Source organism: Trachypithecus francoisi, unplaced genomic scaffold, assembly GCF_009764315.1.
Source record: "Trachypithecus francoisi isolate TF-2019V2 unplaced genomic scaffold, Tfra_2.0 Contig01474, whole genome shotgun sequence".
Lineage (NCBI taxonomy): Eukaryota > Metazoa > Chordata > Mammalia > Primates > Cercopithecidae > Trachypithecus > Trachypithecus francoisi.
The window spans coordinates 584093-596650 of NW_022681435.1; the positions used below are offsets into that span (position 1 = coordinate 584093).

Here is a 12558-nt window from a genome sequence, read left to right on the forward strand (position 1 = left end):
CTGAACTGTGAAAAGGAACAAGGTAACAAGAGGCACTAACTCAGCAGGAAATGTAAACATCTACTTGGGAACACGATCAACACTCATGAAACCACTGGAAAACATTATAAAACAGTAGGAAATCCAGTGGTGAATAGTGAGGGACAAATTAAGTGCTGATAGGTGTTCTGAACCCTCCTGGCCCATTATTCAATTTTACTGAGTGAGGAAAATTATTTTACTCCAAGCGTAGGAACAGTTTAATATCCTCAAGAGAAATGACTGAACATGGGTTTAAATTTCATTTAGGAAGTGTCCTTTGCCACATTAGAGTTGTTCCTTTACATATGTTCTATGGAGAGGGAAACAAAGTCCTCCAGCCCATATTGGAATTTCTCTTTAAAAATCATATCATACTAATGATTTCTGCTACCCACATACCTTTTTCACATACTCGGTTTCTTCAATAATGTGAGCGGACGTAGACTCATACAAGGCAGAATTATCTTCCATCTTATCCCTTGGGGGAATTTCTGTGGTCACTGTCACCGTTGTCATTGTGAATTCTGGCTTTAAGAAAACATAAATCAGCTAAGCAAAACAGACTGTTTTGATTGTATGATTATATGGTTCATAAACTGAAATAAGTTGTTTTATCACTATGGTGAAATATAGCAGAAAAGCTATAAATCATTGGTATCTGTATATAGTCATAAATCCAGGAATTAATTTAATATAAAGCCATATCATCTGAAGGAATCTTTAATTAAAAATTTAACATTTAAATAATCTAAGAAGGTAAACCTGAAATTTCTCTTTTTATTCAGTATCATCTCAGACTGTAAAAATCTAAAATCTCAGATTGTAAAAAGGAATGAGGTTTATAGTCTAGCACATTGTAAGCACATAATAAATGTAGAATTAACATGATACAATTATAACAAAATTATGTTTTTTGTGTGTGTGTGTATCTTCAAACATAGTCCGGGAAGGTGATTTATTATTAGGAGAACTAATAGTAAGAGTCTGGAAAAACCCCATGCCAACAAGAAGAGCATAGATTAAATAAACTATCAACTGCTAAAGAGTCATCACTAGGATATATTATTATCTCCTGAAAAAGCATAGAGCAGAACAGAATATATAATATATTTTCTACAAGAAGGGTAGGAAATAGGAATGGAAGGAAGAAATCTGTGTCTTAAGGTTTTAATACTAAACCATGTATATATTTTATCTAACTATGAAATAAAATTGACAGAAAAAGTAATCGTCCAAAATAAAGGTGAAATGAAATAAATAAACAAATAAGTATATCTGCATATCAAGTTCTATAACCACAAGAATTATTCAAGTGATTAAAAATGACATACCAGGAACTATTGATCCCTGCTGTGCTATATTCTAAGAACAAAAAGAATAGCAAAACAATCTTGAACAAATATTCACTCATAATATTGTTAGTGGAAATATTGGTATTGCTATTTTGAACTGCAAACTGTGTTTGTGTGTGTTTATGTACACAGTTTCACACTGTAAAATAAAGCCAACAGGTAATTGTGTTAACATCATGAAGAATCAAGCTATTTAGCATGAAAGAAAAAATAAAATATAGAACAAAAATGTTAGGTGAAGCTGGGCATGGTGGCTCACATCTGTAATCCCAACATTTCGGGAGGCCAAGGTGGACCGATCACTTGAGGTCAGGAGTTTGAGACTAGCCTGGCCAACATGGTGAAACCTCGTCTCTACTAAAAATACAAAAATTAGCTGGGCACAGTACACGTCTGTAATCCCAGCTACTCGGGAGGCTGAGGTACAAGAATCACTTGAACCCAGGAAGTAGAAAATAATGATTTCTTTTCCTTAAAATAATATATATTCTACCTTTATTCACCGATAAATCTAGAAATAGTAGTGGTTAGCATCCCTCATGGCCAGACTGTAGTCTTTGAATATCATATCCTACTAAAAAGAAACTAGGACTTCTTGACTGATCCAGGTCTGGGGTAAGAAATATGTAAAGTGAGCCTATAATTATTATTTACTATAATAAATAGTAAATAACCAATAAGTAAACTATAATAAAAAGCCCTGTGAGGTAGGATTATTAATCCTATGTTACTGATAAGAAGCCAAGACTCCACTCCCATAGCCTGAGATATCTGGTCATATCAGCAAGCAAAAAAAGTGATCAAATACTACTTGAATAAGACACAAAACCCATTCTGAAGAAGAATGTCTGTGATGGGTTGAAACTTATCAAAAATGTTAAATCCCTGAATTTATGATGACTGAAGAAAAACCCACAACATCACAATGCTCACTGTCCACCTTTAGAAGCACATAAGGCAAAAGCTCAATGCACATAAACCAAAAGTATACTAAAACCTGGCAAAAAAAAAAGAAACAAGCATTTATTATATGAACTGTATTTCATAATAACCAAGTAGTTGATGAGGGAAAGTTTATTTATTGAATTCCAGCTAATAAATTCAAAAGGATTGATAAAATATAGAAAACCTATATTTTGCAACCCTTTATGAACTAAAAAAAACCTAAGCATCATCACTTAAAGCTAAAAACATTAGTGAATATTTAATGAGGAAACTTTAACCTGAGAGACCCCATTAATCAATCTTAACATTAATTAAGGATCTTAAGAGATACAGGACCAAAAGCAACATATGAATCTTGTTTGGATTTTGATTCAAAAAAATCAGCTATGTAAAGACATTTTTTAAACTAACTGGATAATATATGATATTAAAGAACTGTTGTAATTTTGCTAGCTGTGATAATTATGACATTCTTTAAAAGGATTGTATCTTTTAGTGATACCTACTGACATATTTGCAGGTGACATTGTGTTACATTTGGAACTGCTTTAAAACTCAAAGAGTGAGGTGAAAGCAGATGGGGATAAAGATTAAGGAAGTTTAGCAAAATATAAATAACTATTGAAACTGGGTGACAAGTCTGTAGTGTTCATTGTATTCCTCCAAGTATTTTGGTTTTGCTTGAAATTTCTATAATAAATAGTAAATAACTAACAAGTAAACTATAATAAAAAGCCCTGTGAGGTAGGATTATTAATCCTCTGTTACTGATAAGAAGCCAAGACTCCACTCCCATAGTGACATTAACTTACCCAAGATGAAGTAAAATTAAGAGCTAAAACTCCAACCTTGGTCTTTTAGAAGTTCAGAGATGTTTCCATCATATTAAGACTGGCTTCCCTGAAGAGAAACAATAACAACAACAAAATTTTTAAAATCTAACAATAACCTAGGCTGAAAAAAAAAAAACAAAGAATTTGCATATTTGAGAGCATCACTTTGAAACAAGATCACTTCTGGGGATACTACAAAGTCCTTTAATCTTCAATGAAATTGACAGAATATGCCAAGAATTTTCCATTTTATTATAAATCCTCTTAGCAGCTATGGCTTCTATTAAACATTTGTTTCGGCGGAAGTTGATTTGGCAGCAGCAACTCTGCAAGTGTGCTTTTGCAAACTATGAGTGGAAGTACGTCTCTTACTGGGTCCTCTGAAGTCTCTTCCGGGATTAAGATACTGGTGCAAAACAACATTTAAATGCTTGAAGTAAGAGAAACACCCATAGGGTCAATACGCATTATGCTTGGAAGCCAGAGAGAGGATAGTTAGGCCAGGGTAGGGGTCAGCAAACCCCAGCCTGGGAGCTCAATCCAATATCCCTCCTGTTTGTACAGCCCCAGAGCTAAGAATGGTTCTTACATTTTTGAATGGTCAAACAAAAAATCAAAAGAAGAATAACATTTCATAGTACATGAAAATTATATGAATTTCAAATTTAGTATTCATAAAAATGGTTGAAAAAAATCAAAGGATAACATTTCATGACACATGAAAATTATATGAAGTTCAAACGTAGTGCCCATAAATGAAGTTTTACTCTAATGCAACATGGCCATTTGTGTACATATCTTTTATGTTGCTTTAGCACCACAAACAGCAGAGTTCAGTATTTGTGACAGAGAAAGTATGTGGCAGGCAACGCCTACAGTATTTCCTATCTGGCCCTTTACAGGAACCATTTGCTGACCTCTGGATTAGGGCTTGGCAAGGAGTGGGGCAGGACCAGCTGGAAAATAGAGGGAAGCAAAGCAATCGATCTGGCCTGAGTTGGTTTTTTTCCTCCAGTACAGTACCCTTTATCTACAGTCCCGTTTGACTGATTTACTTTCATTTTCCTTTTTAGTATGTTCTGCAGTGTGTACATTAACAGATTGTAAGAGGCATTTTATCACAGGAATGAATCACTCTTTAGAATGAATCCATCTGCATTCTCAGGCTCTTTCATAATTTGAAAATTGCATCGAGTCTTACGTCTTTTATCCTAAAATATACTCTCGTATGTACCTTTTATTCTTAAAATCAAGGAATTTTGTTTCTTGATCACTGATATTTCTGAAAACTTCCCACCTTTTCCACTTACTGGTTGGGCCATGTTAAACAAGTTACATAAAATCTTAGTCTTCACTTAAATAGCTGTCAGATAGGGGTGATAACACCTAGAGATATGAAAATGAGGTTTTTTTTTTTTTTTTTTTTTTTTTTTTAATGCCTACTAACAGAAGGCACTCAATGGACAGTCACTGGCAATAGTGTTACCCTGTTATTTTATATTATCAATAGCCACAGAAGACAAGCAGGGCAGGTAGTTCACATCTATCTGGTTGCAAAGCTTTATAACTGTATCCATATGAAATTAAATTCCATATCTGTCTTTGGTTCAGAAAACTTGTGTACCCAGAATCCCTGGTTTGTAGGAAGAAACCCAAGGGGAACATAAGCCGGCAAAGTCCAAATTGCCATATGGCATTACTATCCTAGGAAAAATCCATGTTAGCATTTTATTTCAGCCAGAAGTAGATTAAGGGGATAAAAATTTCAAAATAAATCACAATCAGTTAATTAAAGTAAGGAAATACTTTTATTTGTCTTATGCTAGAATGGATTGAAGACAGCTTACAGGTGGCATCACGCCAAGAGGAGGTATTTCCTAGACAAGGGCCTTTCAAACAGGGCTCCCAGGGAGGAGGTGGAGGGCTGCTGAATAGACAGAGCTCTGCCACCTCACCTTCAACCACAGCAGCTCTGCTTTGTTCTATCACACACACTGAATTTTTCCATGAGGCTTTCTGTGAAGAAAGAGGGTTCCACAACTGAAACAGTTTAGAGGCAGCCTGCCTAGTCTCATGGCTCCATTCTGCCACTCCGTACCTGTGTGACCTCTGTCAAGTCCCTTAACTGCTCTGTGCCTCAGTTTCCTTAACAGTAAAATGAAAATAATATTAATTCTTAACAACAATAATCAATGTGGGGTTGTTCATGAGTTAATATTTGTCAAGCACTTACAGCAGCACATATAATATATAATAAATTATTTGTACATATTTGTCAAACAAGTACATAAAATATGAAACCATTATCCACAATTAAGGCTGACAAGCAATCTGAGTGGTTTCCTTTCTTCCAGGAAAGAAGCAGGTTACATTTTAAATAATCTGCAGACTGAACTGGGCTATGAAGGAAAAATTGCTGTGGAGGACTTTAAGACTAGCAAATCCATGGTACAAATTCCTTACTGCTAATGCGCTGATTATTTGTCAGTTTCCTCAAACAATGATGCTACCATCTAATGAAGAGTTTACAATCCACAAAGCAATGTACACATATTATAGTGAATTGTAATCCATATGATAAACCACCACACCACCAGGCACCCAGGAGAATCTACCTGAACCTTGTGCTCTGGTTAATGACATGAGAACAGCAGAAGTTTTATACAATAAACACAAACAAGTGCCTGTGATGGGTTGAACTGTGTCCTCCCTCCAAATTCACGTTAAAGTCCTAATCCCCAGTTCCTCAGAATGGGACCTTATTTAGAAATAAGGTTTTGCAGGTGTAATTAGTTAAGTAAACATGAGGTCAGGTACTGGAGTAGGGGCGATCCCTACTCCAATATGCCTGATATCCTTATGAAAAGGAGCAATGTGGCGAGAGATGAGAACATCAAATGCCCTGTGAAAATGAAGGCAGAGATGTAGCGATGCTTCTATATGCCAAGGAACATCAACCATTACTAGCAAACCACTAGCAGGGGAGAGGCACGAAACAGATCTCGCTCACATCCCTGCAGACACCTTGATCTTGAACTTCCAGGCTCTAGAACTGAGAGATGATCCATTTCCCTGTTCAAGCCACTCCGTGTGTGGTACTTTTGTTAGAGCAACCCAAGAAAAAGATTACAGACACTGTTTATATTGTAGAGACTGTAACAAGGGTGTTTCCTTTCTTTGCTTGACCCTTGATTCATTTATTGAGAGAGTAAATATTTACAGAAAGCCACTGTGTTAGGAACTGTGGTTATAAGTCTGAGCCACAGACCATAGTTTCATAGGATTTTCAGTACAGAGGGAAAGACAGACATTAAACAAACAGGTAATATAGAGGGAGTCTAAGGGAGGCTGTGATGAATGACATGAAGAAAAGTCAATCAGGGGACTGAGGTTAAAAGGAGGTGCTGTTCTAGATGAGCAGTGAGGGAAGCTGATCTGAGGAGGTGGTATTTGAGCAAAAGATGAAGAAATCAAGTGCAAGCCGTGTGGCTCTCTAGGATCTAGGAGAAGAGAGTTCCAGGCAAACGGGAAAGCAAGAGCAGAGGCTGGCATGTGCCTAGAGCAGTGTTCTGGTTTTTGTTGTTGTTGGGTTTTTTTTTTTTTTTTTTTTTTTGAGACAGGGTCTCACTCTTGTCCAGGTTTGAGTGGAGTGGCGTGATCTCTGCTTACTTCAACTTCCGCTTCCTGGATTCCAGTGATTCTCGTGCCTCAGCTTCCCAAGTAGCTGGGATTACAGAGGTGAACCACTACACCCAGCTAATTTTTTTGTATTTTTAGTAGAGATGGGGTTTCGCCATGTTGGCCAGACTGGTCTTGAATTACTGGCCTCAAGTGATCCACCCACCTTGGCCTCCCAAAGTGTTGGGATTACAGGCATGAGTCACGGCACCCAGTCGCTAGAGCAGTGTTCTAAGGAAACCACGGCAAACAGCAAAGTCTACCATTTTCTTTTCTTTTAATGTTACAAGACCTTTTTCTTTTTGACCTAAACTTTTTGAGACTTCCAGTTTGCCTAAGGAGTTGTCTCCTTGGCCACATTAAAACAGGCTTAGCCGTTGCTCTTACGGATCCCCCAGGATTGAGGCAAAGACAAGAGTGAAGCTGCCAGGTACTGCAAGGTGTAAACAACTGACCCCAGGTCAGCCCAGAGAAGCGGCAACAAAATCTGATTGACCACACAGAGGTATTCTCCACTCACGTCTGGGGCCTGCTGATTGAAAAGCACCATGCTGGATGTCTGGCAGGTTTTGGCTAGCTAGTGTTTGAATCTCCTTCCCAGATATGCTGAGGCACCGTCTGTATGAGTCTTGCTGGGAAGGTCTCTTGTTCATGGTCACTCCCTGGAGCTAGGGCATAGGGACAACACCTAGAATCAGTCAAATGAGAGCTCCCGCTGGAAGTGCAACTCAGGGAATGGCCATCTGGCTGGTTGGAGCTGGAGGCAGTGGAAATCCAGTCATTGTTCAGGAAAGGGAAGGAGTCTGTGACACAGAGTGGTGCTTCAAGTGGCAGCAAATTCAGTGGCAGTATCCAGTGGTCAGTGGCTAGTGGCTATGTCAGGAGGACCCTAACTCCTCATCCCACAACCTGATTTCACTGGTGTCCTAGTATATGAGATCCTCCCATTTTCCAAACCTAGTTTTTCAACATTCCCTTCAATTCCAGTAGCTGCTCTATATCCGCTCAGTAAATTCTTCTTCTACTAAGTCAGCCAGAATCAATTACTCCAGATTGCAATCAAGAGCCCTGCTTGGTTTCAGTACAGTTTCTGAGTTTTCAGGTTTTCGTTTCCTGGTTCTAAGGGATTATTTGTTCATTTTTGATCACTATTTTATAGAGCTTGAATAATAGAAACTGAAAAAGTAAGTTACTACAAAAGAGCCACAAGGATAATTCGGTTATATGAGGGAAAACAGTGAACTATCTCCAAACCCTTGATGAGACTAACTGTGCCCTGAATACTAAATAGCACACCTGTTCTGCAGCTACTTTACACAGCACAACGGTGACATCCAGTGTCAGCTGGCTAAATCTCAGGTGACTGTGCAGTTTACCTGAAAATGACACACAGTATATGAAAGACATGCATGTTACACTGTACCCAAGTTCTGTTTTCAAATAAGAATCTAAGCTTTTGCTAAGTAGAATTAATTTTATTCAACTGCATGCTACTCATTTGTATATATACACATATATTATAGCCAGTGCTACAGAAAATTCTTAGATATAAGATAAAAGCTATTTTGGAGGAAAAATGAAATATTGGTGTAAACACAATATACAAATACATACTATTGACAAAACATGTGCCACTTACCAAATAATTTTTCACATATTGCCAAAATTAATCATTACAACACTGTGTTATAGTTATTATCTTCAGTGTGTGTGTATGTATATTTTATATATGTGTGTGTATGTGTGTGTGTGTGTGTGTATATATATATATATATATATATATATATATATATAATGCAATAAGGCACAAAAAAGGATGTAAGACTTTCAGGGTTATAAGAACCTCATCAACTGAACACAAATAGGCTGACCCCAAATTCAGATGTCTTTTTCATGAAACAGTCTATCCTCATAGTTCACTGGCATAATTTGAAGCATTGAAAAACAGCTGAAAGTTTCAGCCAATGTTCAGTTCAGCAACTAAACTGCAAAAAGGTGCAAAGCACACGCATCCCTTCCCATCTGGAGAAGAGTGGGAAGCAGGGGCCAGGATTTGTTAAGTGAGGACTGTATGCCCAGTAGGGTATGCTCTCTATAATACTTCTCACATATGCCCTGAGAGGTTGGCATTATTATTCCCATTTTGCAGATAAAGAAACAAGGCTCAACAACATACACAAAGATAACTAGTTGGTGGCCATTGGATCCCAAGCCATGAGTTGTCTGGCTCTCTCTCAGGAGTCTGCTAGCTCCTTCTAACTTACCACTTTGCCTCCGCTACATTCTGAAGGTATTTCTAAGCTTCAACTTCTTGGGCCAAGATAGCTGAAGAATCAAAGTTTTCCAAAGTAGGTCACTAAGTAACAGTCACAGAACTCCTGATGGGAGGTCCCAGGTGTGTCCTTCAGGAGCCTGAACAGATGTTGTTGTCCCAGTAGATTTACTCCATGAATAAAGGCAGTTTGGCTGCATGGCGTAAAAACAAGGGATTTGCACTCAGTTGTTCTGCCTACAAGACTCTGTTCCACTTCCTCACCAGCTGGGAGGTCCTGGAAAATGATTTAAACTTCCTAAGCCTCGGTTCCTCATCAGAAAAATTCAGATGAGAATGCCAACTTTCTCAGAGTTGTGTGAGGATTAAATGAGATATTGCATGAAAAGTGCTTAATGGGGTATCTGACTTCATGCACATTAAATTAATATTGAATCATAATGTTTATACTCACAACTTATTGTGGACATTTGCTTGTAGGACATGATTTGAAAGTGTCAGTTCCCAAGCTTAGTTTTCTCCTCACAATTCCTTCCTTACCCCATCAGCCAATTGTTCCTCCTGACTTGAACTTCTCTATTAACAAGTCACCCCAAAACCTGATTAACACTTGCCAGTCAATAAAATATAAAAGGAAGCTGAGGTCAATGACATATGTCACAGTCACTTGCAACATTTACATGATGTCCTTTTAGAAAATGTCATTTGTGGCTCTATAAAATACTTTAGGAGTGAAAAGCCCAGGAATTTATAAAATACCTACAGTTTTCTGAGCTTGTCCTGGATTATTTTAGCTTGAACATAATTTACATCATTTAAAAAACTATCCAACAAGGGGAAAAAGAGAAACCATAACAGTTCTGGTGAGGATGTGGAACAGGTGGAATTCCTGTCTGTTGCTAATGGGAATGGAAAATGTGGAGCTGCTGCGGACAACAGCTTGGCAGTTTCCTATATAGTTAAATACATAGTATACAACCCAGAAACCCTCTGCCTTGGTATTTATCCAAGTGAAATGAAAAGTTATATTCCATAAAACCTGCACACAAATGTTCATAATTGCCAAACACTGCAAACAATTCAAATGTTCACCAACAGGTGAATATAACTCCTCATTAAGAAGGAATGGACCAGGCACAGTGGCTCACACCTGTAATCCCAGCACTTTGGGAGGCCGAGGCAAGCTGATCACCTGAGGTCAGGAGATCGAGAGCAGACTGGCCAACATGACGAAACCCCATCTCTACTAAAGATACAAAAATTAGCCAGTTGTGGCAGGGCATGTGTGTAATTGCAGCTACTCAGGAGGCCGAGGCACAAGAATTGCTTGAACCTAGGAGGCAGAGGTTGCAGTGAGCTGAGACTGTGCCACTGCACTCCAGCATGGGCGACAGAGTCAGACTCTGTTTCAAAAAAAAAAAAAAAAAAGGAATGAATTACGGATATACACAACAACATAGATAAGTGTCAAATGCATCATGCTAACTGAAACAGCCAAATTCAAGGGGTTACATATTCTATGGTTCCATCTATTTGACATTCTAGAAAAGTAAAAACTGTAGGAATCAAAAGGGATTAGTGGTTACTTGGGACTGGCAGTGGGAGACAGGCTGACTACAAAAGGAACACATAGGACTTTGGGGTGGCGGAATATATCTTGTTAGTGATCATGGTTCTATGACTATAACAATTTCCCAAAACTTACAATACTCTACACTGAAAAAGATGAATTTGTACATGTTATTTAAAAAAATAGTAATCTGGCAGGATCTAGAAAAAGCAATGCACAATTGAGATTTCAAAATCCAAGAACCTTCACTGATTTTATCAGAAGTAACTGGAAGCCAAAATTAATTGGATTTGTTTTTCTTCATTCAAATTCTTGACCCCCAAAACAGTGTAAATGACTATATATATATATATATATATATATATATATATATATACACACATATACAGAGATAGATAGATAGCAATGGAATCAGTGTTGTTAAAAACAACAGGCAACTGGGCTGCTGATTCTAGCTCATGCTACGTGACTAGTCAATTAAACTTAGCATTCAGTATGACAGAAACAAGGAAAGCCGGTTTATTAAAGGTGATAAAGTAGAAGGAAATATATCATAATACATAGGAAATATAAGAATATTTCCAACAAACTTTAAATCTAATTCATGAACCCAGAACTTTTTTCTCATCTATCCATTCCTTTTCTAATAGCTTTCTAGATCACAGTATGTTTTCATTCTTCATATTTGTCCATCTGCGTATACACTGTTGGATCAATGATGAAAATGTCTACTTACTCAGGGTCTGGAACAGCCAGGACCCTACTTTTCTTTTTCTTTTCTTTTCTTTTTTTCAACAGAGTCTCACCCTGTCACCCAGGCTGGAGTGCAATGGCTCAATCTCAGCTCACTGCAACCTCCGCCTCCCAGGTTCAAGCTATTCTCCTGCCTCAGCCTCCCAAGTAGTTGGGACTATAGGCATATGTCAGCACACTTGGCTAATTTTTGTATTTTTAGTAGAGATGGGGTTTTACCATGTTGCCTATGACTGGTCTCAAAATCCTGACCTCAGGCAATCCACCCGCCTCAGCCTCCCAAAGTGCTGGGATTACAGGCGTGAGCCACCAAGCCCGGCCATGACTCTACTTTTCATCAATACCGTCGCCCACCCTCCCACACCATGAAGATATTTGACGTATCCAAGAGCAGCGTCCTACCAAATTCCAGGTGTTTATAGAAAGACAGAAGTGTCAGAGGCAGCCTCCCACTTTGGGTAAAACTAAGTTCCTTGTATCAGATCACAACAACGTAAGTGACCGCATCAAAATAAACAGCAGGTGCTTACACTTCAATACCAATCAAGCCTTCTTTCTCTTGATAAACCAACATAGCTTGCTGAATGTCTCTGCCCTGGAGTATTTGAAAGTGAGAATGATGAAGGTGGATTCCTGTAGATGGTAAATACCTCTTAGGAGATACTTGGCATAAAATCATCAGTAAAAGGCTAGAAAAAAAATGCATTTGTTTTAGAATTTTAAAAATCCTTATCAAGGAAACAAAGGTGTATTACCAATCGAGATTGATCATCCAATCACACACAGATCATCAAAACAGTAGTAGTATTCTCACCTAGGAGTTTTAGGAAGTTGTTTTGACATTTCCAGCAGAAAAAAAAATGTGTTGCAAATGAAGACATTCAGCTTTGGAAAACTATATTATTTAACCTACATTATCTTCTTTTCAAATTGTAGATGTTAAAAAAAAATATTTTGCATTCTAAATTGCCCATAAAATAGACTTCAAAAGCTGGCCACAGTGGTTCACATCTGTAATCCCAGCACTTTGGGAGGCCAAGGTGGAAGGATTGCTTGAGGCCAGGAATTGGAGGCCAGTCTGCGTAACACAGTGATACCTCATCTGTGAAAAAAAAATTTAATTAGCTAGGCGTG

At 37.9% G+C, this 12558-nt stretch overlaps 1 protein-coding gene across 3 annotated transcripts in view; it reads right to left on the reverse strand.

Moving 5' to 3' along the window:
• The window catches only part of CCDC68 (coiled-coil domain containing 68), a 65192-nt gene that overhangs the window by 46852 nt on the left and 5782 nt on the right, over positions 1-12558 (reverse strand). For 2 of the 3 annotated variants that reach the window (XM_033238101.1, XM_033238080.1), the window contains exons 2-3: positions 3131-3218; positions 421-549 (exon numbers count right to left, since the gene is read on the reverse strand). In XM_033238101.1, the coding sequence (XP_033093992.1) occupies positions 421-537 (117 nt within the window). In that variant the 5' untranslated portion in view covers positions 538-549; positions 3131-3218. The remainder of the gene's footprint in view (positions 1-420; positions 550-3130; positions 3219-12558) is intronic. The other variant, XM_033238090.1, reaches the window with a different exon arrangement.